The 24889-nt window shown below is 63.2% G+C and overlaps 4 protein-coding genes and 1 long non-coding RNA gene across 5 annotated transcripts; 3 read left to right on the forward strand and 2 right to left on the reverse strand.

The window, feature by feature from the left end:
- The first annotated feature begins 850 nt into the window (after window positions 1–850).
- LOC132323023 (complement factor B-like) lies at window positions 851–10467 on the forward strand. The gene is made up of 7 exons (XM_059837798.1): window positions 851–1082; window positions 5379–5480; window positions 6942–7079; window positions 8200–8297; window positions 9160–9277; window positions 10043–10157; window positions 10314–10467. The coding sequence occupies exons 1-7, from the start codon at window positions 1073–1075 to the stop codon at window positions 10465–10467; spliced, it is 735 nt and encodes a 244-aa protein (XP_059693781.1). The 5' UTR covers window positions 851–1072.
- Window positions 10468–10601: 134 nt separating this feature from the next.
- On the forward strand, window positions 10602–12675 carry LOC132323025 (uncharacterized). Its single transcript, XR_009485218.1, has 3 exons — window positions 10602–10636; window positions 11814–11917; window positions 12611–12675. It is a non-coding gene; the product is annotated as an uncharacterized LOC132323025 (long non-coding RNA).
- A 1534-nt stretch (window positions 12676–14209) lies between these two features.
- Window positions 14210–15358, reverse strand: LOC132323024 (basic salivary proline-rich protein 2-like). Its single transcript, XM_059837799.1, has 3 exons — window positions 15231–15358; window positions 15136–15198; window positions 14210–15000 (listed from the first exon to the last, which is right to left on the reverse strand). The coding sequence occupies exons 1-3, from the start codon at window positions 15311–15313 to the stop codon at window positions 14604–14606; spliced, it is 543 nt and encodes a 180-aa protein (XP_059693782.1). The 5' UTR covers window positions 15314–15358; the 3' UTR covers window positions 14210–14603.
- Window positions 15359–15408: 50 nt separating this feature from the next.
- On the reverse strand, window positions 15409–22371 carry LOC132323026 (negative elongation factor E-like). Its single transcript, XM_059837801.1, has 11 exons — window positions 22297–22371; window positions 21984–22015; window positions 21803–21873; window positions 20689–20836; window positions 19805–19879; window positions 19657–19691; window positions 19208–19349; window positions 18394–18538; window positions 17970–18024; window positions 16760–16862; window positions 15409–15674 (listed from the first exon to the last, which is right to left on the reverse strand). Exons 1-11 carry the CDS (start codon window positions 22369–22371, stop codon window positions 15458–15460), a joined length of 1098 nt encoding a protein of 365 aa, XP_059693784.1. The 3' UTR covers window positions 15409–15457.
- On the forward strand, window positions 22302–24466 carry LOC132323027 (superkiller complex protein 2-like; the record flags this gene model as incomplete). Its single annotated transcript, XM_059837802.1, has 2 exons — window positions 22302–22881; window positions 24354–24466. Coding segments are annotated over exons 1-2 (347 nt in total), but the record flags the coding sequence as incomplete, so codon positions are not given.
- Window positions 24467–24889: the final 423 nt, after the last annotated feature.

Genomic DNA, 24889 nt, shown 5'->3' on the forward strand with positions numbered 1-24889 from the left:
ATTTTGGGGGTTTTGGGGGTTTCTGTGAGATCTCTGCTGGGTTTTTGGGATTTTTGGTGTTTCTGTGAGTTCTGTGACATCTCTGCCAGGTTTTTTTGGATTTTGGGGGTTTTTGGTGTTTCTGTGAGATCTCTGACAGGTTTTTTGGGATTTTTGTGATTTTTGGGGGGGTTTTGGTGTTTCTGTGAATTCTGTGAGATTTCTGCCGGGTTTTTTGGGATTTTGGGGGATTTAGTGGGATCTCTGCCGAGTTTTTTTAATTTTTGGGATTTTTGGGGTTTCTGTGAGTTCTGTGGGCTCTCTGCCGAGTTTTTTTGGGATTTTTGGGATTTTTGATGTTTCTGTGGATTCTGTGAGATCTCTGCCGGGTTTTTTGGGATTTTTGGGGTTTCTGTGGGATCTCTGCCGAGTTTTTTTTTTTGATTTTTGGGTTTTTGGGGTTTCTGTGAGTTCTGTGAGATCTCTGCCAGGTTTTTTTTGGGATTTTTGGTGTTTCTGTGGATTCTGTGGGCTCTCTGCCGAGTTCTTTTTGGGGGATTTTTGGGGTTTCTGTGAGTTCTGTGGGATCTCTGCCGGGTTTTTTTGGGATTTTTGGGATTTTTGGTGTTTCTGTGGATTCTGTGGGATCTCTGCCGGGTTTTTTTTTTAATTTTTGGGTTTTTGGTGTTTCTGTGAGTTCTGTGGGATCTCTGCCGGGTTTTGGGGGTTTTTGGTGTTTTAGTGGGATCTCTGCCGATTTTTTTTGGATTTTTGGGATTTTTGGTGTTTCTGTGAGTTCTGTGAGATTTCTGCCGGGTTTTTTGGGGTTTTGGGGGTTTTGGTGTTTCTGTGGGATCTCTGCCGGGTTTTTTGGGATTTTGGGGTTTTAGTGGGATCTCTGCCGGGTTTTTTGGGATTTTGGGGTCCCGCTGAGGCCCCTGCCCCCCCAGAGTACTCGCAGGGCCCGGGCACCAACCTGGCGGGGGCTCTGCGGGCCGTGTACGAGCTGCTGGTGCACCAGGAGCGCCTGGAGCAGCTGCAGGGGCTGCGGCCCCCCCCGGTCACCAACAGCACCCGCCACGTCATCGTCATCATGAGCGACGGTGGGCGCCCCAAATCCCCCGAGACCCTCCCCGGGAACCCCAAAATCCCCCTGAGACCCTCCCCGGGAACCCCAAAATCCTCCCTGAACCCCCCGGGAACCCCAAATCCCCCTGAGACCCTCCCCGGGAACCCAAAATCTCCCTGAGCCCCTCCCCAGGAACCCCAAAAACCCCTGAGCCCTCCCCAGGAACCCCAAATCCCCCTGAGACCCTCCCGGGAACCCCAAAATCCTCCCTGAGACCCTCCCCGGGACCCCAAAACCCCCTGAACCCCCCCTGAACACCCCAAATCCCCCTGAGCCCCTCCCCTGAACCCCAAAACCCCCCTGGACCACTCCCCTGGACCCCAAAATCCTCCCTGAACCCCCCCTGAACACCCCAAATCCCCCTGAGCCCCTCCCCGGGAACCCAAATCCCCCCTGAGACCCTCCCGGGAACCCAAATTCCCCCTGAGACCCTCCCTGGGAACCCCAAAATCCTCCCTGAACCCCCCCTGAACACCCCAAATCCCCCTGAGACCCTCCCCAGGAACCCCAAATCCCCCTGAGACCCTCCCCGGGAACCCAAATCCCACTGAGACCCTCCTGGGAACCCCAAAATCCTCCCTGAGACCCTCCCCGGGACCCCAAATCCCACTGAGCCCCCCCTTGGGACCCCAAATCCCCCTGAGACCCTCCCCAGGAACCCCAAAATCCTCCCTGAACCCCCCCTGAACACCCCAAATCCCCCTGAGCCCCCCCCCAGGAACCCTAAAATCCCCCTGAGCCCCTCCCCTGAACCCCAAATCCCCCTGAGACCCTCCCCGGGAACCCCAAATCCCCCCAAGCCCCTCCCCGGGAACCCCAAAATCCTCCCTGAACCCCCCCTGAACACCCCAAATCCCCCTGAGACCCTCCCGGGAACCCCAAAAACCCCTGAGACCCTCCCCAGGAACCCCAAAATCCCCCTGAGCCCCTCCCCAGGAACCCCAAAATCCCCCTGAGCCCCTCCCCAGGAACCCCAAAATCCCCCTGAGACCCTCCCCGGGAACCCAAATCCCACTGAGACCCCCCCCGGGAACCCCAAAATCCTCCTGAGACCCTCCCGGGAACCCCAAAATCCTCCTTGAACACCCCCTGAATCCCCCAAATCCCACTGAGACCCTCCCCGGGAACCCCAAATTCCCCTGAGACCCTCCCCGGGAACCCCAAATCCCACTGAGACCCCCCCCGGGACCCCAAATCCCCCTGAGACCCCCCCGGGAACCCCAAAATCCTCCCTGAACCCCCCGGGAACCCCAAATCCCCCTGAGACCCTCCCCGGGAACCCAAAATCTCCCTGAGCCCCTCCCCAGGAACCCCAAAAACCCCTGAGCCCTCCCCAGGAACCCCAAATCCCCCTGAGACCCTCCCGGGAACCCCAAAATCCTCCCTGAGACCCTCCCCGGGACCCCAAAACCCCCTGAACCCCCCCTGAACACCCCAAATCCCCCTGAGCCCCTCCCCTGAACCCCAAAACCCCCCTGGACCACTCCCTGGACCCCAAAATCCTCCCTGAACCCCCCCTGAACACCCCAAATCCCCCTGAGCCCCTCCCCGGGAACCCCAAATCCCCCCTGAGACCCTCCCGGGAACCCAAATTCCCCCTGAGACCCTCCCTGGGAACCCCAAAATCCTCCCTGAACCCCCCCTGAACACCCCAAATCCCCCTGAGACCCTCCCAGGAACCCCAAATCCCCCTGAGACCCTCCCCGGGAACCCAAATCCCACTGAGACCCTCCTGGGAACCCCAAAATCCTCCCTGAGACCCTCCCCGGGACCCCAAATCCCACTGAGCCCCCCCTTGGGACCCCAAATCCCCCTGAGACCCTCCCCAGGAACCCCAAAATCCTCCCTGAACCCCCCCTGAACACCCCAAATCCCCCTGAGCCCCCCCCCAGGAACCCTAAAATCCCCCTGAGCCCCTCCCCTGAACCCCAAATCCCCCTGAGACCCTCCCCGGGAACCCCAAATCCCCCCAAGCCCCTCCCCGGGAACCCCAAAATCCTCCCTGAACCCCCCCTGAACACCCCAAATCCCCCTGAGACCCTCCCGGGAACCCCAAAAACCCCTGAGACCCTCCCCAGGAACCCCAAAATCCCCCTGAGCCCCTCCCCAGGAACCCCAAAATCCCCCTGAGCCCCTCCCCAGGAACCCCAAAATCCCCCTGAGACCCTCCCCGGGAACCCAAATCCCACTGAGACCCCCCCCGGGAACCCCAAAATCCTCCTGAGACCCTCCCGGGAACCCCAAAATCCTCCTTGAACACCCCCTGAATCCCCCAAATCCCACTGAGACCCTCCCCGGGAACCCCAAATTCCCCTGAGACCCTCCCCGGGAACCCCAAATCCCACTGAGACCCCCCCCGGGACCCCAAATCCCCCTGAGACCCCCCCCGGGAACCCCAAAATCCTCCCTGAACCCCCCGGGAACCCCAAATCCCCCTGAGACCCTCCCCGGGAACCCAAAATCTCCCTGAGCCCCTCCCCAGGAACCCCAAAAACCCCTGAGCCCTCCCCAGGAACCCCAAATCCCCCTGAGACCCTCCCGGGAACCCCAAAATCCTCCCTGAGACCCTCCCCGGGACCCCAAAACCCCCTGAACCCCCCCTGAACACCCCAAATCCCCCTGAGCCCCTCCCCGGGAACCCCAAATCCCCCCTGAGACCCTCCCGGGAACCCAAATTCCCCCTGAGACCCTCCCTGGGAACCCCAAAATCCTCCCTGAACCCCCCCTGGAACACCCCAAATCCCCCTGAGACCCTCCCCAGGAACCCCAAATCCCCCTGAGACCCTCCTGGGAACCCCAAAATCCTCCCTGAGACCCTCCCCGGGACCCCAAATCCCACTGAGCCCCCCCTTGGGACCCCAAATCCCCCTGAGACCCTCCCCAGGAACCCCAAAATCCTCCCTGAACCCCCCCTGAACACCCCAAATCCCCCTGAGCCCCCCCCCAGGAACCCTAAAATCCCCCTGAGCCCCTCCCCTGAACCCCAAATCCCCCTGAGACCCTCCCCGGGAACCCCAAATCTCCCCAAGCCCCTCCCCGGGAACCCCAAAATCCTCCCTGAACCCCCCCTGAACACCCCAAATCCCCCTGAGACCCTCCCGGGAACCCCAAAAACCCCTGAGACCCTCCCCAGGAACCCCAAAATCCCCCTGAGCCCCTCCCCAGGAACCCCAAAATCCCCCTGAGACCCTCCCCGGGAACCCAAATCCCACTGAGACCCCCCCCGGGAACCCCAAAATCCTCCTGAGACCCTCCCGGGAACCCCAAAATCCTCCTTGAACACCCCCTGAATCCCCCAAATTCCCCTGAGACCCTCCCCGGGAACCCCAAATTCCCCTGAGACCCTCCCCGGGAACCCCAAATCCCACTGAGACCCCCCCCGGGACCCCAAATCCCCCTGAGACCCCCCCCGGGAACCCCAAAATCCTCCCTGAGACCCTCCCCGGGAACCCCAAAATCCCCCTGAGACCCTCCCCAGGACCCCCAAAATCCTCCCTGAGCCCCTCCCCGGGAACCCCAAATCCCTCTGAGCCCCTCCCCGGGAACCCCAAATCCCTCTGAGACCCTCCCCCTGGGAACCCCAAATCCCCCTGAGCCCCTCCCCAGGAACCCCAAAATCCCCCCTGAGACCCTCCCCGGGAACCCAAATCCCACTGAGACCCTCCCGGGAACCCCAAAAATCCCTCAGCGCCCCCCCGGGAACCCCAAATCCCCCTGAGACCCCCCCCGGGAACCCCAAATCCCCCTGAGACCCTCCCCCAGAACCCCAAATCCCCCCTGAACCCTCCCCAGGAACCCCAAAATCCCCCTGAATCCCCCTCAGGAACCCCCCCAGGATCCCCCCAAAACCCCCCTGAGCTCCCCAAAAGCACTGAGACCCCCCCCCAAAACCCCTGAGACCACCAAAATCCCCCTCTAAACCCCCCCAGGATCCCCCCAGGACCCTCCAGGATCCCTCCGGGACCCCCCCAAATCCCCCCTGGGACCCCCCCCCAAATCCCCCCGGGACCCCCCCCAAATCCCCCCTGGGACCCCCCCCCAAATCCCCCCGGGACCCCCCAAATCCCCCCGGGACCCCCCCAAATCCCCCCGGGACCCCCCCAAATCCCCCCTGGGACCCCCCAAATCCCCCCGGGACCCCCCCAAATCCCCCTGGGACCCCCCCAAATCCCCCCTGGGACCCCCCAAATCCCCCCTGGGACCCCCCAAATCCCCCCGGGACCCCCCAAATCCCCCCCATTCTCACCCGGGACCCCCCCGTGCCCCCCAGGCCGTGCCAACATGGGGGGGTCCCCAGTGCGGGTCCTGCAGCAGATCCGGGAGCTGCTGAGCATCGGGAGAGACCCCCGGGACCCCCGCGAGGAGTTCCTGGGTGGGGCCTGGGGGCATCTGGGGGGGATTTGGGGGGGATTTGGGGGGTCCTGGGTGGGGCCTGGGGGGATTTGGGGGGTCCTGGGGGGGATTTGGGGGGAATTAGGGGGATTTGGGGGGTCCTGGGTGGGGCCTGGGGGCATCTGGGGGGGATTTGGGGGGTCCCGGGGGGGTTTGGGGGGTCCTGGGGGGGATTTGGGGGGTCCTGGGTGGGGCCTGGGGGCATCTGGGGGGGATTTGGGGGGTCCTGGGGGGGATTTGGGGGGATCTTGGGGGGATTTGGGGGGTCCTGGGGGGGATTTGGGGGAAATTAGGGGGATTTGGGGGGTCCTGGGGGGATTTGAGGGGTCCCAGGGGGGATTTGGGGGGTCCTGCATGGGGGGCTTGGGGGGATTCGGGGGTCCTGGGGGATTTTGGGGGATTCCTGGGGGTGTTTGGGGCGGTTTTGGGGTGGTTTTGGATGTTTTGGGATATTTTGGGCTGATTTTGGACTGTTTTGGGTGTTCTGAGGTGTTCTGGGCTGATTTTGGGGTGGGTTTGGGGTAGTTTTGGGGTGATTTTGGGGGATTTAGGGTGTTTCAGGCTGGTTTTGGGGTGGTTTTGGATATTTTGGGCTGTTTTGGGGTATTTTGGGGTGTTCTGGGCTGATTTTGGGCTATTTTGGGGTGGTTTTGGATATTTTGGGATATTTTGGGGTGGTTTGGGGTGGTTTTGGGTGTTAAGGGGTGTTCTGGGGTGTTCTGGGCTATTTTGGGGTGGTTTTGGATATTTTGGGCTGTTTTGGGCTGTTTTGGGGTGGTTTGGGGTGGTTTTAGGTGTTTAGGGGTGTTCTGGGCTGATTTTGGGGGTGGTTTTGGATGTTTTAGGATATTTTGGGCTGGTTTTGGGCTGTTTTGGGGTATTTGGGGGTGTTCTGGGCTGGTTTTGGGATGGTTTTGGATATTTTGGGATATTTTGGGCTGTTTTGGGTGGTTCTGGGTGTTCTGGTCTGTTTTGGGGTGGTTTTGGGTGGTTTAGGGTGGTTTGGGGTGGTTGTGGGTGTTTCAGGCTGGTTTTGGGGTGGTTTTGGGTGGGTTTTGGTGTTTCAGGCTGGTTTTGGGGTGTTTTGGGGTGGTTTAGGGTAGTTTTGGGTGTTTCAGGCTGGTTTTGGGGCAGTTTTGGGTGGTTTTGGGTGTTTCAGGCTGGTTTTGGGGTGGTTTTGGGGCAGTTTAGGGTGTTCTGGGCTGATTTTGGGCTGGTTTTGGGGTGGTTTAGGGTGGTTTTGGGTGGTTGTGGGTGTTTCAGGCTGGTTTTGGGGCAGTTTTGGGTGGTTTTGGGTGTTTCAGGCTGGTTTTGGGGCAGTTTTGGGTGGTTTTGGGTGTTTCAGGTTGATTTTGGGGTGGTTTTGGGGTGGTTTTGGGCGTTCTGAGCTGATTTTTGGGGCGGTTTTTGGGCCGCCCTGAGCCCCCGTCCCCCTCCCCAGACGTTTACACCTTCGGGCTGGGGCAGGACGCCCACAGGGAGGTGCTGAACGAGCTGGCCTCCAAAAAGGCGGGCGAGGAGCACACCTTCTACCTGAGGGACACCGAGGACCTGCAGGAGGTCTTCCACCGCATGATCGGTACCTGGGAGCCCCGAAAACACCCCGGAAACCCCAAAAACCACCCCAAAAACCATCCCTCAAACCCCAAAACCCCCCAAAACCACCCCAGAATTATCAAAAACCCCAAAAACCACCCCAGAAACACCAAAAACACCCCAGAAACCCCCAAAAACCACCCCAAAAACCACCCCTCAAACCCCAAAAACCCCCAAAAACCATCCCAGAATTATCAAAAACCCCAAAAACCACCCCAGAAACACCAAAAACACCCCAGAAACCCCCAAAAACCACCCCAAAAACCACTAAAAACCCCCTGAAATCCCAAAATTCTCAAAAAAGCCCCAAACCCCCCCCAAAAAACTCCAAAAACCACCCCAAAAATGTCCCAAAACTCCCAAAATAACCCCAAAAAACCACCCCAAAACCACACCCCCAAAACCACCCCAAAACCCACTAAAAACCCCCCTGAAATCCCCAAATTCCTAATAAAGCCCCAAAACCATCACAAAAAACCCCAAACCACCCCGAAACCCACCTAAAAATGTCCCCAAAAATGTCCCCAAAAAAGCCCCAAAACCACCCCAAAAACTACCTAAAAAACCACCCCAAAAACCACCTAAATATGTCCCAAAAAAAGCCCCAAATCCCCCCAAACGCCCCAAAAAGCCCCAAAAAACCCCAAAACCCACCAAAAAATGTCCCCAAAAATCCCCAAATCACCCAAACCACCCCAAAACCCCAAAACCGCCCCAAAAACTACCCAAAAAACCACCCCAAAACTCCCAAAATAACCCCAAAAACCACCCCAAAAGCCACCCCAAAACCCACCCAAAAATGTCCCAAAAAAAGCCCCAAAAAGCCCCCAAATCCCCCAAACTCCCCCAAAAAGCCCCCAAAACCCCCAAAATAACCCCAAAACCCACCCAAAAATGTCCCCAAAAAAGCCCCAAAAACCACCCCAAAAACCCCAAAACCCCAAAAACTACCCAAAAAAACCGCCCCAAAACTCCCAAAATAACCCCAAAACCCACCCAAAACTGTCCCAAAAAAAGCCCCAAATCCCTCAAATCCCCCAAAACGCCCCAAAAAGCCCCAAAAAGCCCAAAAAGCCCCAAAAGCCCCGAATTCCCCCCGGCAGACGAGAGCTCCACACTGGGGCTGTGCGGGGTCAGCCTCGAGTTCGCCGGGGCCGGGGACAGAGAGAGGAACCCCTGGGAGGTGACGGTGACAGCCACGGTGAGGGCACACCTGGCACACCTGCACACCTGGGGGGCAGCTGGGCACACCTGGGCACACCTGGGGGGCACCTGGGGGGCAGCTGGGGGACAGCTGGGGACACCTGGCACACCTGGGCACACCTGGGCACACCTGGGCACACCTGGGGAGCAGCTGGGCACACCTGGGCACAGCTGGGCACACCTGGGGGACACCTGGACACAGCTGGGGGACACCTGGGGGACAGCTGGGCACACCTGGGACACCTGGCACACCTGGGCACACCTGGGGGACACGTGGGCACACCTGGGGGACACCTAGGGGACAGCTGGGGGACACCTGGACACAACTGGGGGGCAGCTGGGGACACCTGGGCACACCTGGGGGGCACCTGGGCACACCTGGGGGACACGTGGGCACACCTGGGGGACACCTAGGGGACAGCTGGGGGACACGGCACACCTGGGGGGACACCTGGACACAACTGGGGGGCAGCTGGGGACACCTGGCACACCTAGGGGACACCTGGGTACACCTGGAGGACACCTGGGGGACAGCTGGGCACACCTGGGGGACAGCTGGGCACACCTGGGGGACACCTGAGCACACCTGGGGGGCACCTGGGCACACCTGGGGGGGCAGCTGGGGACACAGGGACAGTGAGAAGGGGACACCTGGATACAGCTGGGAACACCTGGCGGGATTTGGGTCACCTGAGGGACACACCTGGGCACACCTGGGGGACAGCTTGGGGGCTGGGGACACCTGGGGACACCTGGGGGTGACAGTGATGGTGCAGCGACAATGGGGCACACACCTGGGCGCACCTGGGGACACCTGGGGACACCTGGCACACCTGAGGCCGTGTCCCCTGTCTGTCCAGCGGCCCGGGCGGGGCCAGGAGCGCTGCCAGGGCTCCCTGGTGTCCCCGTACTTCGTGCTGACGGCGGCGCATTGCTTCACCTCCGAGGATAAGCCCACCTGGCTGGGCGTGGACATCGGTGGGGACACCTGGGGACACACCTGGGGACAGCCCTGAGTGGGCTGGGGACACCTGGGGATACCTGGGGGACACCTGGGGATGTCCCTGAATGGGCTGGGGGCACCTGGGGACACCTGGGGACACACCTGGGGACACACCTGGGGACACACCTGGGGATACCTGGGGACAGCCCTGAATGGGATGGGGGCACCTGGGGATACCTGGGGACACCTGGGGATACCTGGGGACACACCTGGGGACACCTGGGGACACCTGGGGACACACCTGGGGCACTGCCCATTGCTTCACCTCCGAGGATGAGCCCACCTGGCTGGGCGTGGACATTGGTGGGGACACCTGGGATACCTGGGGACACACCTGGGGACCCCCCCGACCCCTCCCCAGGCTCCCCGGGAGCACCGGAGGGTGCGGGGGGGGCTCTACCTGCACCCCAAGTTAAGTCTGGGGGGGTTTGGGGGGGTTCCTGCTGGAATTTGGGGGTTCCTGGGGGGGTTTTGGGTTCCTGGGGGTTTTTGGGGACCCCCCTGACCCCCGGGACCCCTCCCCAGGCTCCCGGAGCACCGGGGGGTGCGGGGGGGGCTCTTCTTGCACCCCGAGTTCAGCCCCGGGGGGTTTGGGGGGGTTTGGGGGGGGTTCCTGCTGGAATTTGGGGGTTCCTGGGGGGGTTTTGGGGGTTCCTGCTGGAATTTGGGGGTTCCTGGGGGGGTTTTGGGGATCCTGGGGGGTTTTGGGGACCCCCCTGACCCCCGAGACCCCTCCCCAGGCTCCCGGGAGCACCGGGGGGTGCGGGGGCTCTTCCTGCACCCCGAGTTCAGCCCCGGGGGGTTTGGGGGGGTTCCTGGGGGGGTTTTGGGGATCCTGGGTGGTTTTGGGATTCCGTTCGGTTTTTGGGGACCCCCCTGACCCCCGAGACCCCTCCCAGGTTCCCGGGAGCACCGGGGGGTGCGGGGAGGTTTGGGGGGGTTCCTGCTGGGATTTGGGGGTTCCTGGGGGGTTTTTGGGGACCCCCCCTGACCCCCGAGACCCCTCCCCAGGCTCCCGGAGCACCGGGGGGTGCGGGGGCTCTTCCTGCACCCCGAGTTCAGCCCCGGCTCGCGCCAGCCCCGCGGCGTCCCCGAGTTCTACGACTTCGACGTGGCCCTGGTGCAGCTGGACCGGGCCGTGCCCCCCTCCAGCACCCACCGGTGAGGGGGGGGGCTCGGGGGGGTTTGGGGAGGGGTCCCCGGGGGGGGTTTTGGGGTGCTGACCCCTCCCCCCACCCTCTGTGCCCATCCCCCAGCCCCATCTGCATCCCCTGCACCGAGGGCGCGGCGCGGGCGCTGGCGGCTGCCGGAGAGGAGCTCCTGCCAGGACCACCGTGAGACCCCCGGGAACCCCCCGGGACCCCCACCCTGAGATCCCCCCCGAGACCCCCCCCGGGACCCTCACTCTGAGATCCCCACCCTGAGATCCCCCCCAAGACCTCCCCAGGACCCCCACCCTGAGATCCCCCCCGAGATCCCCCCGGGACCCCCCTGGGACCCCCACCCTGAGACTCCCCCCCCAGGACCCCCACCCTGAGACCCCCCCGGGACCCCCCACCCTGAGACGCCCCCTGGAACCCCCACCCTGAGACCCCCCCGAGACCCCCTCGGGACCCCCACCCTGAGACCCCCCCGGGACCCCCACCCTGAGATCCCCCCCAGGACCTCCCCCGGGACCCCCCCCCCGAGATCCCCCCGGGACCCCCACCCTGAGACCCCCCCCCCCTTATACCCCCACCCTGAGACCGCCCCCAGGACCCCCCGGGACCCCCACCCTGAGACCCCCCCCAGGACCCCCCAAATCCCCCCAGGGATCCCCATTACCCCCCTGAGCTCCCCAGGACCCCCTGGGACCCCCCCAGGGACCCCCAAATCCCTCAGGGACCCCCTTGAGTCCCCCCAGACCCCCCAGGGACCCACCAAGGGAACCAAACAGGGCCCCCCAAGCCCCCCTTCCCTGGGACCCCCCCCAATTCCCTGCACCTTGTGTGACCCTGTGTGACCTCCCTGTGACCCCCGTGACCCCTGTGTGACCCTGTGACCCCTGTGTGACCCCCAGGCCGGCTGCTGCTGCCCCCCAAGAACGTCGAAGCGTTTTTCCTGACCCCTGTGACCCCCTGACCCCTGTGTGACCCCGTGACCCCTGTGTGACCCCTGTGTGACCCCCTGACCCCTGTGTGACCCCTGTGTGACCCCTGTGTGACCCCGTGACACCCTGTGTGACCCCCAGGCCGGCCTGCTGCTGCCCCCCAAGAACGTCGAGGCGTTTTTTCCTGACCCCTGTGACCCCCTGACCCCTGTGTGACCCCCTGACCCCTGTGTGACCCCTGTGTGACCCTGTGACCCCTGTGTGACCCCCAGGCCGGCTGCTGCTGCCCCCCAAGAACGTCGAGGCGTTTTTCCTGACCCCTGTGTGACCCCCTGACCCCTGTGTGACCCCGTGACCCCTGTGTGACCCCTGTGTGACCCCGTGACCCCTGTGTGACCCCGTGACCCCTGTGTGACCCCCAGGCCGGCTGCTGCTGCCCCCCAAGAACGTCGAGGCGTTTTTCCTGACCCCGCGCGGCTCCGCGGGGCTGCAGCGCCAGAAGGTTCTGCTCAAGCTGGGGGACCAGGTGGGGACAGTGACACCCCTGGGGACACCCCCGGGGACACCCCCGGGTGCCTCTGTCACCTCCCGGGTCCCTCTGTCCCCACCGTGTCCCTGTGTCACCTCCCGTGTCCCTGTGACATCTCTGGGTCTGTTCCTGTGTCGCTCACTGTCCCCTGTGTGTCCCCAATGTCCCCAATGTCCCCTCACCGTCCCCTGTGTCCCCTTGTGCCCTTGAGTGTCCCCAATGTCCCCTCACCGTCCCCTGTGTCCCCTTGAGTGTCCCCGCTCTGTCCCCAATGTCCCCTCACCGTCCCCTGTGTCTCTCACTGTCCCCAATGTCCCCTCACTGTCCCCAATGTCCCCTCACTGTCCCCTGTGTTTGTCACTGTCCCCAATGTCCCCCTGTGTCCCCATGTCTCTCACTGTCCCCAATGTCCCCAATGTGCCCTCACTGTCCCCTGTGTTTGTCACTGTCCCCAATGTCCCCTCACTGTCCCCAATGTCCCCAATGTGTCCCCAGCGGGGTCCGTGTGAGGCCGACGCCCTCCGTGGCCCCCTGTCCCCAGTGTGTCCCCTGTGTCTCTCACTGTCCCCTGTGTCCCCTCACTGTCCCCAATGTCCCCTCACTGTCCTTTGTGTCTCTCACTGTCCCCAATGTCCCCAATGTGTCCCCAATGTCCCCTCACTGTCCCCAATGTCCCCAATGTGTCCCCAGCGGGGTCCGTGCGAGGCCGACGCCCTCCGTGCCCCCCTGTCCCCAATGTCCCCTCGCTGTCCTTTGTGTCTCTCACTGTCCCCAATGTGCCCTCACTGTCCCCATTGTCCCCTCACTGTCCCCTGTGTCTCTCACTGTCCCCAATGTCCCCCTGTGTCCCCAATGTCCCCTCATTGTCCCCATTGTCCCCCTGTGTCCCCAATGTCCCCTCACTGTCCCCTGTGTCTCTCACTGTCACCTGTGTCCCCACTGTCCCCAATGTCCCCTGTGTCTCTCACTGTCCCCAATGTCCCCTCACTGTCCCCAATGTCCCCTGTGTCCCCACTGTCCCCACTGTCCCCAATGTCTCTCACTGTCCCCAGTGTCCCCTCACTGTCCCCTCACTGTCCCCAATGTCCCCCCTGTGTCCCCAGCGGGGTCCGTGCGAGGCCGACGCCCTCCGTGCCCCCCTGTCCCCAATGTCCCCTCACTGTCCCCTGTGTCTCTCACTGTCCCCAATGTCCCCAATGTGTCCCCAATGTGTCCCCAATGTCCCCCCTGTGTCCCCAGCGGGGTCCGTGCGAGGCCGACGCCCTCCGTGCCCCCCTGTCCCCAATGTCCCCTCGCTGTCCTTTGTGTCTCTCACTGTCCCCTGTGTTTCTCACTGTCCCCAATGTCCCCAATGTCCCCTCACTGTCCCCAATGTCCCCTCACTGTCCCCACTGTCCCCTCACTCTCCCCTGTGTCTCTCACTGTCCCCAATGTCCCCTCACTGTCCCCACTGTCCCCTCACTGTCCCCTCACTGTCCCCAATGTCCCCAATGTCCCCTCACTGTCCCCTGTGTCCCCAGCGGGGTCCGTGTGAGGCCGACGCCCTCCGTGCCCCCCTGTCCCCACTGTCCCCTCACTGTCCCCTCACTGTCCCCTGTGTCCCCAGCGGGGTCCGTGCGAGGCCGACGCCCTCCGTGCCCCCCCCTACGCCAACGTCACCTCCCTGGACGACGTCGTCACCCCCCGGTTCCTGTGCTCGGGGGGCCACGAGCCCCAGGTGGACCCCAACGCCTGCCCCGGTACGCACCAGTGCAGACCAGTACAGACCAGTGCAGACCAGTGTGAACCCAGTCCCTCCCAGTCCCTCCCAGTCCCTCCCAGTCCCCCCCCCAGTCCCTCCCAGTCCCTCCCCAGTCCCCCCCAGTCCATCCCAGTCCCTCCCAGTCCATCCCAGTCCCCCCCAGTCCCTCCCAGTCCATCCCAGTCTCCCCCAGTCTCCCCCCAGTCCCCCCCAGTCCCTCCCAGTCCATCCCAGTTCCATCCCAGTCCCCCCCAGTCCATCCCAGTTCCATCCCAGTCCCCCTCCCAGTCCCTCCCAGTCCATCCCAGTTTCCCCCCACAGGTGACTCCGGTGGCCCCGTCGTTGTCACCTGGGGAAAGCGACACTTCCAGGTCAGAGAGGACACTGGGTTGGGCACTGGGGGAACTGGGGGGGACTGGGGGGACTGGGGGGGACTGGGATGGGCACTGGGGGGAACTGGGAGGGACTGGGGGGGACTGGGGGGGGACTGGGATGGACTGGGATGGACTGGGGGGGACTGGGACGGGCACTGGGACAAACTGGTGCTCCCAGGTGCGGAGCTGACCTCTGGGTGACCCTGAGTGGGTGTGGTCAGCTGGGGCGTGGTCCCTGACCCCAGGTGACCCCGGGTGGGTGTTTCCCTGTCCCCAGGTGGGCGTGGTCAGCTGGGGCGTGGTCCCTGACCCCAGGTGACCCCGTGTGGGTGTTTCCCTGTCCCCAGGTGGGCGTGGTCAGCTGGGGCGTGGTCCCTGACCCCAGGTGACCCCGGGTGGGTGTTCCCCCCATCCCCAGGTGGGCGTGGTCAGCTGGGGCGTGGTCCCTGACCCCAGGTGACCCCGGGTGGGTGTTTCCCTGTCCCCAGGTGGGCGTGGTCAGCTGGGGCGTGGTCCCTGACCCCAGGTGACCCCGGGTGGGTGTTTCCCTGTCCCCAGGTGGGCGTGGTCAGCTGGGGCGTGGTCCCTGACCCCAGGTGACCCCGGGTGGGTGTTTCCCTGTCCTCAGGTGGGCGTGGTCAGTTGGGGCGTGGTCCCTGACCCCAGGTGACCCCGGGTGGGTGTTTCCCTGTCCCCAGGTGGGCGTGGTCAGCTGGGGCGTGGTCTCCACCTGTGACCTGCCCCGCCGCCCCTCCTTCGCCCGCGATTTCCACGTCAGCGTCTTCGAGGTGCTGCCCTGGCTGAGGGAGCGGCTGCGCGACGAGGACCTGGGCTTCCTGGACTGAGGGCACCTGGGCACACCTGGGGGCATCCTGGGCACACCTGGGGGCATCCTGGGCACACCTGGGGGCATCCTGGATACACCTGGGGGCAGCTGGGGGCATCCTGGGGACACCTGGGCACTCCTGGGGGCATCCTGGGCACACCTGGGGGCATCCTGGGGACACCTGGGGGCAGCTGGGGGCATCCTGGATACACCTGGGCACACCTGGGGGCATCCTGGGGACACCTGGGGGCATCCTGGGGGCAGCTGGGCACACCTGGGGGCATCCTGGAACTGTCCTGGGCACACCTGGGGGCATCCTGGATACACCTGGGCACTCCTGGGGGCATCCTGGAACTGTCCTGGGCACACCTGGGGGCATCCTGGAACTGTCCTGGGCACACCTGGGCACAACTGGAGCTACCCTGGACACACCTGGGCACACCTGGAGCCATCCTGGAACTGTCCTGGGCACACCTGGGCAGACCCTGAACGCACCACAGCTGTTCCTGTCCCCCCCCAGGTGACAATGAACAGGTGCCTCTCCCCCCAGGTGACAATAAACGTGTCCTTTTTCACACCAGGTGACCATAAACGTGTCATCCTGCTGCCAGGTGCCAACACACACATCCCTGTCCCCCCCCAGGTGCCACCACAGGGGCGTCCCCACCCTCCAGGTGCCAATAACCACAGGTGCCACCCCCGGGTGACAATGACAGCGTCCCCGTGTCCTTTATTGTCCCCCGAACAGGTCCTCGTTGTAAACCACCTGCGAGCGCTTGTCCCGGTGCGAGCCCTTGGCGCTGTTCTTCACCGCTGGGGGGGCACCGGGGGTCAGGGGGACCCCCCAGAACCCCCCAGACCCTCCCCCTCCCCCCCAGATGCATCCAGGGACGCCCAGGACCCCCCCCCCCCCCCCAGGTTCCTTCAGTTCCCCCAGACTCATCCAGAACCCCCTGAAGATCCCCCCAGGCTCACCCTGGGACCCCCAGAGCCCCCCAGGTTCATCCAGGGACCTCCAGAGCCCCCCAAGCCCCCCAGGCTCCCCCCAGGCTCATCCAGGGACCCCCAGAGCCCCCCAGGCTAATCCAGGACCCCCCAGGATCACCCAAGGACCCCCAGATTCCCCTCAGGATCCCCCAAGGACCCCCAGATCCCCACAGGACCACCCCCAGATTCCTCTCAGGATCACCCAAGCCCCTCAGACTCCCCCCAGGATCCCCCAAGGACCCCCAGATCCCCCCCCAGTTTCCCCCCATGATGACCCCCCCAGGACCCCCAGGCTCACCCAGCTCCCCCCAGGCTCACCCAAAGACCCCCCAGATCCCCCCCAGTTTCACCCCAGGGTCCCCCAGCTCACCCCAATCACCCCCCAGGCTCACCCAGCTCCCCCCAGTCCCCCCCAGAACCCTCCAGTCCCCCCCCAGGCTCACCCAGGGCCCCCCAGCTCCCCCCAATCACCCCCCAGGCTCACCCAGCTCCCCCCAGTCCCCCCCAGAACCCTCCAGTCCCCCCCCAGGCTCACCCAGGGACCCCCAGTGCCCCCCCAGGACCCCCCAGCCTGCCCCAGGACCCCCCATTTCCCCCCCAGGCTCACCCAGGGACCCCCAGCCTGCCCCAGGACCCCCCATTTCCCCCCAGGCTCACCCAGGGACCCCCAGCCCCGCCCCAAGATCCCCCATTTCCCCCCAGGCTCACCCAGGGACCCCCAGCCCCGCCCCAGGACCCCCATTTCCCCCCAGGCTCACCCAGGAACCCCCAGCCTGCCCCAGGACCCCCCATTTCCCCCCCAGGCTCACCCAGCTCCCCCTCAGCCCGCCCCAGGACCCCCATTTCCCCCCCAGGCTCACCCAGGGACCCCCAGCCCCACCCCAGGACCCCCCAATTCCCCCCAGGCTCACCCAGGGACCCCCAGAGGGATTTGCCGGTGGCCGCGTCCAGCAGCGGCTGCTTGCGGGCGATGCTGACCTTGAGCTGCACGTCCTGGACCACGGCCCCGTTCAGCTGGGGGGGCACCCCAAAACCAGCAGGAATCAGAGCCAGATCACCCCCAAAACCAGCACAAACCACCCCCGAAACCAGCACAAATCAGAGCCAGATCACCCCCAAAACCAGCACAAACCACCCCAAAAAACCAGCACAAACCACCCCAAAAAACCAGCACAAACCACCCCCGAAACCAGCACAAATCAGAGCCAGATCACCCCCAAAACCAGCACAAACCACCCCCAAAAAACCAGCACAAACCACCCCAAAACCAGCACAAACCACCCCGAAACCAGCAGGAATCAGAGCCAGATCACCCCCAAAACCAGCACAAACCACCCCCGAAACCAGCAGGAATCAGAGCCAGATCACCCCCAAACCCAGCACAAACCACCCCAAAAACCAGCACAAATCACCCCAAAAAACCAGCACAAATCACCCCCAAAACCAGCACAAACCACCCCAAAAAACCAGCACAAATCAGAGCCAGATCACCCCCAAAACCAGCACAAACCACCCCAAAAAACCAGCACAAACCACCCCAAAAACCAGCACGAATCACCCCCAAAACCAGCAGGAATCAGAGCCAGATCACCCCCAAAACCAGCACAAACCACCCCAAAAACCAGCACAAACCACCCCAAAAACCAGCAGGAATCAGAGCCAGATCACCCCAAAACCAGCACAAATCACACCCCAAACCAGCTCAATCCCACCCAAACCCGCACCCCAAAACCAGCCCAATCCCACCCAAACCCCCACCCCAAAACCAGCCCAATCCCACCCAAACCCCCACCCCCAAACCAGCCCAATCTCACCTAAATCCCACCCAAACCCCCACACCCAAATCACACCTACATTAGACCCCAAACCAGCACAAAACCCACCCAAAACCAGCACAATCCCACCCAAAACCAGCACAAACCCCACCCAAACCAGTACAAATCCCACCCAAACCAGCACAAACCCCACCCAAACCAGCACAAATCCCACCCAAACCAGTACAATCCCACCCAAACCAGCACAAACCCCACCCAAACCAGCACAATCACCCCCAAACTCGACCCTAAACCCTGCAAATCCCACTCAAAGCACCCCGAGCCCCCCAAAGCCCCCCAGCCCCACCTCGGCCATGGCCTGGTCGGCTGACTCCATCTTCTCGAAGGTGACAAAGGCGCAGCTGAGGGGACAGAGGGACGCGGGGGGGTGGGGACACGGTAGGACACACCCATACGCACCTGCAGCACCACCCACTTCGGCCACACCCACCAAGCCCCACCTCACCTGTGGCTGCCCCCACCTTTAGCTCCACCCTAACCCTATCCCACCCCATTTAGCTCCTCCCACATATGACTCCACCCACCGTTGGCTCCTCCTATTAGTGACCACACCCTACCCAACCCCACCCCAGCCTGTAACTCCTCCCACAACCCCACCCTTGTGCCCCACCCTCCCATGCCCCACCCACTTGCCGGGCGTGTCCATGGAGAGGTCAATGATGTCACCCATGACCCTGCCCACCCAAAGCCCCACCCCCAGCCCCACCCACTTGCGGGGCGTGTCCATGGAGAGGTCGATGATGGCGCCAAAGGGGCCGAAGGCTCCTCGCAGCAGCTCTGGGCTCAGCTCGGCCCCGTGCACGTACAGAGTGTTCCCCTTGCGGGGGGGGCGGCGCTCGGGGAACGAGTCCGACCCTGGTGGGGGGCACAGAGATGGGGAGAGACCCCCAGGACTGAGGAGAGACCCCCAGAATTGGGGACGGACCCCCAGGACTGGGGACAGCCATGGGGAAATAGGGACAGACCCCTGGAATGGGGGACAGCCCTAGGACCCCCCCCAGCACCCCCCAGGAGTTTTCAGGCCCCCCCCCTGAGGTTTTAAGCCCCCCCAATGAAGTTTTAAGCCCCCCCAACGAGGTTTTAAGTCCCCCCCCAATAAGATTTTTAAGCTCCCCCAATGAGGTTTTAAGTCCCCCCAATGAGGTTTTAAGCCCCCCCCCAAAAAGTTTTAAGCCCCCCCCGTAAAGGTTTTTAGGCTCCCCCCAAGGAGGTTTTAAGCCCCCCCCCAAAGGAGGTTTTAAGTCCCCCCCCAGTAAGATTTTTAGGCCCCCCCCAATGAGGTTTTAAGCCCCCCCAATAAAGTTTTAAGGCCCCCCCATAAGGTTTCAAAGCCCCCCCCAATGACGTTTCAAGCCTCCCCCCATTAGTTTCTAGACCCCCCTATGAGTTTTCAGGCCCCCCCCCACCCATGAAGATTCAATTCCCACCCCCCTGAATTTTTAGAGCCCCCCCAGGGGTTCTCAGGACCCCCCTCCCCAATTTCAGGAAGCCCCCTCCCCACTCATGAATTTTTAACCCTCGTACTCCGGAAGGTTCCGTCGCGCTCCCCGCCGCTCCTCGGGCTCGGGCTCGGGGTCCCAGTCCAGGCGCCGCTCCCCCCGCTCGGGGGGCTCCCCCCGCGCCCCCCCCTCGGGCTCCCCGCAGCCGCTCGCTGGCACTGACGAAGCTGGGGGGGACACGGGGGGGGGTCAGGGGTCCCCAAAACCCCAGGGGGACCCCAGACCCACATGGGGGGGGGTCCCAAAACCCCAAGGGAGACCCCAAAGCATCAGGGGAACCCCAGACCCTCACGGGGAGCCCAAAAGCCCTGGAGGGACCCCAGACCCACATTGAGAAGACCCCAGACCTACAAAGGGGGGACCCCAGACCCACACAGGCGAGCCCCAAAGCCCTGGGGGGGACCTCAGACCCAGCCGGGGGGACCCCAGACCCACTGGAAGGACCCCAGACCCATCCGGGGGGGTCCCACTCACCTCTCATAGAGAGATTTCCTCTGGGGGCGGCGTGACTGTGGGGGGAGAGCAGGATTGGGGGGGGTCTCAGGGCACCCCTCATACAAAGTGGGGGGGGTCTCCTCACTCCCCCCAGCCCCCCCAGCCCCCCAATTTTGGGGTTCGGTACCTCCTGGGAGTCGTCGTCGGCCGAGACGCTGCGCTGGAAGGGCTGGAAGGTGGGGGTGGGGCCCTTCTCGGGGTCCTGGAGGGGGCACAGAGGTGAGGGGGGGGTCCCAGAACGCCCCCACGGCCCCCCCGAGGGTCTGAGAGGGACTGAGGGGGATTCTGGGAGGGGGTCCTAAAACTCTCAGATGGTGGGAAAGGTCTGGGGGGGTCCCAGGGGGACTTTGGGAGGTCCCAGGAAGGTTTAGAGGGGTCCCAGGATGGTTTTGGGGGGTCCCAGGGGGGTTTTTGGGGGTTCTCAGAAGGGTTTGGGGTCCTGGAGGGTTGTGGGGGGTCCCAGGGGGGTTTTGGGGGGCATCCCATGGATATCCTGGGGGGTCCTGGGGGGCCCTGGGGGGAGTCCTAGAGGGGTTTTGGGTGTCCCAAGGGAGGCGTTTTGGGGGTTCTCAGAAGGGCTGGGGGGGTCCTGGAGGGATTTGGGGGTCCCAGGGAGGGGTTTTGGGGGTTCTCAGAAGGCTTGGGGGGTCCTGGAGGGATTTGGGGGTCCCAGGGAGGCGTTTTGGGGGTTCTCAGAAGGGTTGGGGGGTCCTGGAGGGATTTGGGGGTCCCAGGGAGGGGTTTTGGGGGTTCTCAGAAAGGTTGGGGGGTCCTGGAGGGTTTTGGGGGGTCCCAGAGGGGGTTGGGGGGGGTCCCAGGGGGGGTCTTGGGGGGGGTTCCACAGAGGGTGTTGAGTTCTGGGGTGATCCCAGGGGTCCTGGGGCTTCCCGAGGCGATCCCAGGGGTCTGGGGGAGATCCAGAGGATTTGGGGGGGTCCTGGCGGTCTGGGGGTGTCCCCGGTGCCCCCCCTCCCCCATTTTGGGGGGCGGGGGGGGGGGGGGGGGTCTCACCTTGAGCTTGCCCTCGAGGGGTCCGGGAGCGTTTGAAGCCCGAATTTTGTGTTCTCGGCCTTGATGGCGCTGATGGCGCCGGACTTGACCAAGAGCTTGGCCTGCTCGGTGGCCGTGGCCGTGTCCAGGGGGGGCTGGTCCGACATGGCTGGGGGGGAGGGGGACAGTGAGGGGGGGTCACTGTCACCGTGGGGGGGGGTCACAGCCAGGGGGGGGGTCACAGCCATGGGGGGGGTCACAGCTGGGGGGGGGGTCACAGGAGCTTGGCCTGCTCGGTGGCCGTGGCCGTGTCCAGGGGGGGCTGGTCCGACATGGCTGGGGAGGGGGGACGGTGAGGAGGGGTCACTGTCACCGTGGGGGGGGGTCACCGTGGGGGGGTCACAGCCGTGGGGGGGTCACAGGAGCTTGGCCTGCTCGGTGGCCGTGGCCGTGTCCAGGGGGGGGGCTGGTCCGACATGGCTGGGGAGGGGGGACAGTGACGGGGGTCACTGTCACCGTGGGGGGGGTCACCCGTGGGGGGGGTCACAGCCATGGGGGGGGTCACTCTGGGGGGGGGTCACAGCCATGGGGGGGTCACAGGAGCTTGGCCTGCTCGAGTGGGCCGTGGCCGTGTCCAGGGGGGGGCTGGTCCGACATGGCTGGGGAGGGGGACAGTGAGGGGGGGGGTCACTGTCACCGTGGGGGGGTCACAGCCATGGGGGGGTCACAGCTGGGGGGGGGGTCACAGGAGCTTGGCCTGCTCGGTGGCCGTGGCCGTGTCCAGGGGGGGCGCTGGTCCGACATGGCTGGGGGGGGAGGGGACGGTGAGGGGGGTCACTGTCACCGTGGGGGGGGTCACAGCCATGGGGGGGGTCACAGCCATGGGGGGGTCACCATGGCTCCTCTGACATGGACCAGGGAGGTCACAGCCCAAAGCCCCCTCCCTCCCCACAGGGCAAAGCACAGAATCCCCCCCCCCCCACCAGAGACCCCTCCCCAAAAAGCGATCTCAGTGATAGAGGGGCTATGGAGGGGGAGGGAGGGAAGCAGAGATTCCCCCCCAACTCGGCCCCTTCCTCATTTCCCCCTCCCCATCTCCCCCCAACCCCCCCAGAGCCCCTCCCCATTTTCTCACATCGTTTGATGCCCCCTGGGCGCTGCCCCCCCCCGAGCTCTGCTGCTTCTTCAGCGCCAGCAGCGCCTTTTCTGGGGGGGGGACACAAAAAACGGGGGTCAGGAGGGGCTGCGACCCCCCCAGGGGAACCCCACGGCCCCAAACCCCCCCAAGGAGCCCCCACAAAGCCCCTCAGACCCACGGAACCGCCCTGCAGCCCCCCCCAGAGCCATGCTGGGCACCCCCAGACCCCCAAAATCCCTTCAAACCCCCCAAGATCCACCCAAACCCCTCTCGACCCCCCCAAATCCACCTCAAATCCCCCAAACTCCCCCAAATCTCCCCAAGACCCCTCAAAATCCCCCCAGGCCTCCCCCAAATCCTCCCAAAATTCCTCAACATCCCAAATCCCCCTAAAATCTCCCCCATATCCCCCCAAATTCACCCCAAATCCCACTAAAAACCCCCCCAAATCCCCCCAAAATCCCCCCCAAAATCCCCCGTCCCGCCCCCACCTTCTTCCTCAGCTTGGCGAAGCGCTTCTGCAGCGCCTCCTCCTCCTCGGTGAGGCCGGGCGGCAGCGTCAGCATGGCGGGGGACACCGCGGGACACCGGGGTGGCACCGGGGGGTCCTGGGGGGTCCCGGGGGTCCCCGAGCGGTTTCCTTGGCAACGCCGCGGCGGCGAGGCGGAAACGAGCGGCGCCTTCCCACAGTGCACCGCGCGCGCGAAGCCGCCTTCCTATTGGTTTGCTGAGTGCGCGCCGGGCGCTGATTGGTTAAAAGTAGAAAGGGGCGGGGTTGAAGCGATGCGGGTGGTTCCGGTTGTGTTCCGGTACTTCCGGTGGCGGCGGGAGCGCTTCCGGTCATGGCGGGGATGGAGATGGAGAGGATCGGTGAGGGCGGGAGGGCTCGGGGGGGTCGGGATGAGGGTTTGGGGGTCTCCGGTGACTCTCCCGTGACTCCTCCGGTGCCCCCCCAGCGCTGCCGCCCCGCGGCCGCGGAGCTGCCGCTGGCGCTGCTGGAGTTGGGATGCTCCGGGAGATTCGAGGTCCTGAGCGGAGAACCGGGAGCCGCTGAGGGCCCCGAGCACCGCGCCACCGTGAGCGACACCCCCCGAAAAATCCCCAAATGCGCCCAAAAATCCCAAAAACCCGAAAATCCCACCCGAAATCCCCCCAAAAAAATGAAAATCCCACCTGAAATCCCCCCAAAAATGAATATCCTACCTGAAATCCCCCCAAAAACGAAAATCCCACCTGAAATGACCCCAAAAACGAAAATCCCACCCGAAAATCCCCAAAAAACGAAAATCCCACCCAAAATCCCCAAAAAACGAAAATCCCACCCGAAATCCCCCAAAAAACGAAAATCCCACCCGAAATCCCCCAAAAACGAAAATCCCACCCGAAATCCCCAAAAAACGAAAATCCCACCCGAAATCCCCCCCAAAATGAAAATCCCACCTGAAATCCCCCAAAAAACGAAAATCCCACCCGAAATCCCCAAAAAACGAAAATCCCACCCGAAATCCCCCAAAAAACGAAAATCCCACCCGAAATCCCCCAAAAAACGAAAATCCCACCCGAAGTCCCCCCAAAAAATGAAAATCCCACCCGAAATCCCCAAAAACGAAAATCCCACCCGAAATCCCCCCAAAAAACGAAAATCCCATCCAAAATCCCCAAAAAACGAAAATCCCACCCGAAATCCCCCCAAAAACGAAAATCCCACCCGAAATCCCCCCAAAAAACGAAAATCCCACCCGAAATCCCCCCAAAAACGAAAATCCCACCCGAAATCCCCCAAAAAAACGAAAATCCCACCCCAAAATCCCCCCAAAAAAAGCAAATCCCACCCGAAATCTCCCAAAAAACGAAAATCCCACCTGAAATCCCCCAAAAAACGAAAATCCCACCCGAAATCCCCAAAAAACGAAAATCCCACCTGAAATCCCCAAAAAACGAAAATCCTCCCGAAATCCACCCAAAAAATGAAAATCCCACCCGAAATCCCCCAAAAACCGAAAATCCCACCCAAAATCCACCCAAAAAATGAAAATCACACCCAAAATCCACCCAAAAACCGAAAATCCCACCCGAAATCTCCCAAAAACGAAATCCCTCCCAAAATCCCAAATGCCCTCAAAAAAAACCCAAAAACCTCCCCCAAAAAACCAAATCCCCCTCAAAAAGACCCAAATTCCCCCCCAAAAAAACCCCAAATCCCCTCAAAAAAACCAAACCCCCCCCCCAAAAATCCCAATTCCTCCCAAAAAACCCCAAATCCCCCCCAAAACCTCAAATCCTCCCAAAAGCCCCCCCAAATCCTCCAAATAAAGGCTGAGTCCCCCCAAATCCCCCCAAAATCCCCCCATAAAATACAACAAATCCCCAGACCCCCCCCCAAAAAAAACATTCCCCCCCAAACCCCCTCCCCCAACTTTGGGAGACCCCCACCCCATTTCATTTCGGGCCCTCCCGGTTCCTTTTTTTTTTTTTTTTTTTTTTTTTGGGGGGTGGGGGATGGGGGTCGCGCCCCTCCCCCCGCCCACCCGCCCTCCCCCCCCCCCAGCTGCCGCAGGGGCTCCCCCCCTGGGCCCCCCCCCCGCTGGGGGCGGAGCTGGAGCGGAAATTCCTGGGGACCCCCGAGGGGCTCCCCCTGCACGGGCACGAGCGGGCAGCCAGGTACGGGGGGGGGCTCCCCCAAATTGGGGGGGGTCCTAAAATGGGGGGGCACCAGAAAATGGGGGGGGTCCTAAAATGGGGGGGCACCAGAAAATGGGAAGGGTCCTAAAATGGGGGGCACCCAGAAAATGGGGGGGGGGATTGAAAATGGGGGGGCACTCTGAAATTGGGGGGCGTCCTAAAAATGGGGGGGAACCCAGAAAATGGGGGGGGGGATTGAAAATGGGGGGGCACTCTGAAATTGGGGGCGTCCTAAAAATGGGGGGGAACCCAGAAAATGGGGGGGGTCCTAAAAATGGGGGGGGACCCCGAAAATGGGGGAGGGGATTGAAAATGGGTGGGCACTCCGAAATGGGGGGGGGTCCCAAAAATGGGGGGGAACCCAGAAAATGGGGGGAGGGATTGAAAATGGGAGGGGCACTC

The sequence above is a fragment of the Haemorhous mexicanus genome, unplaced genomic scaffold (genome assembly GCF_027477595.1).
Source record: "Haemorhous mexicanus isolate bHaeMex1 unplaced genomic scaffold, bHaeMex1.pri scaffold_254_ctg1, whole genome shotgun sequence".
In the NCBI taxonomy this organism is placed as follows: Eukaryota; Metazoa; Chordata; class Aves; order Passeriformes; family Fringillidae; genus Haemorhous; species Haemorhous mexicanus.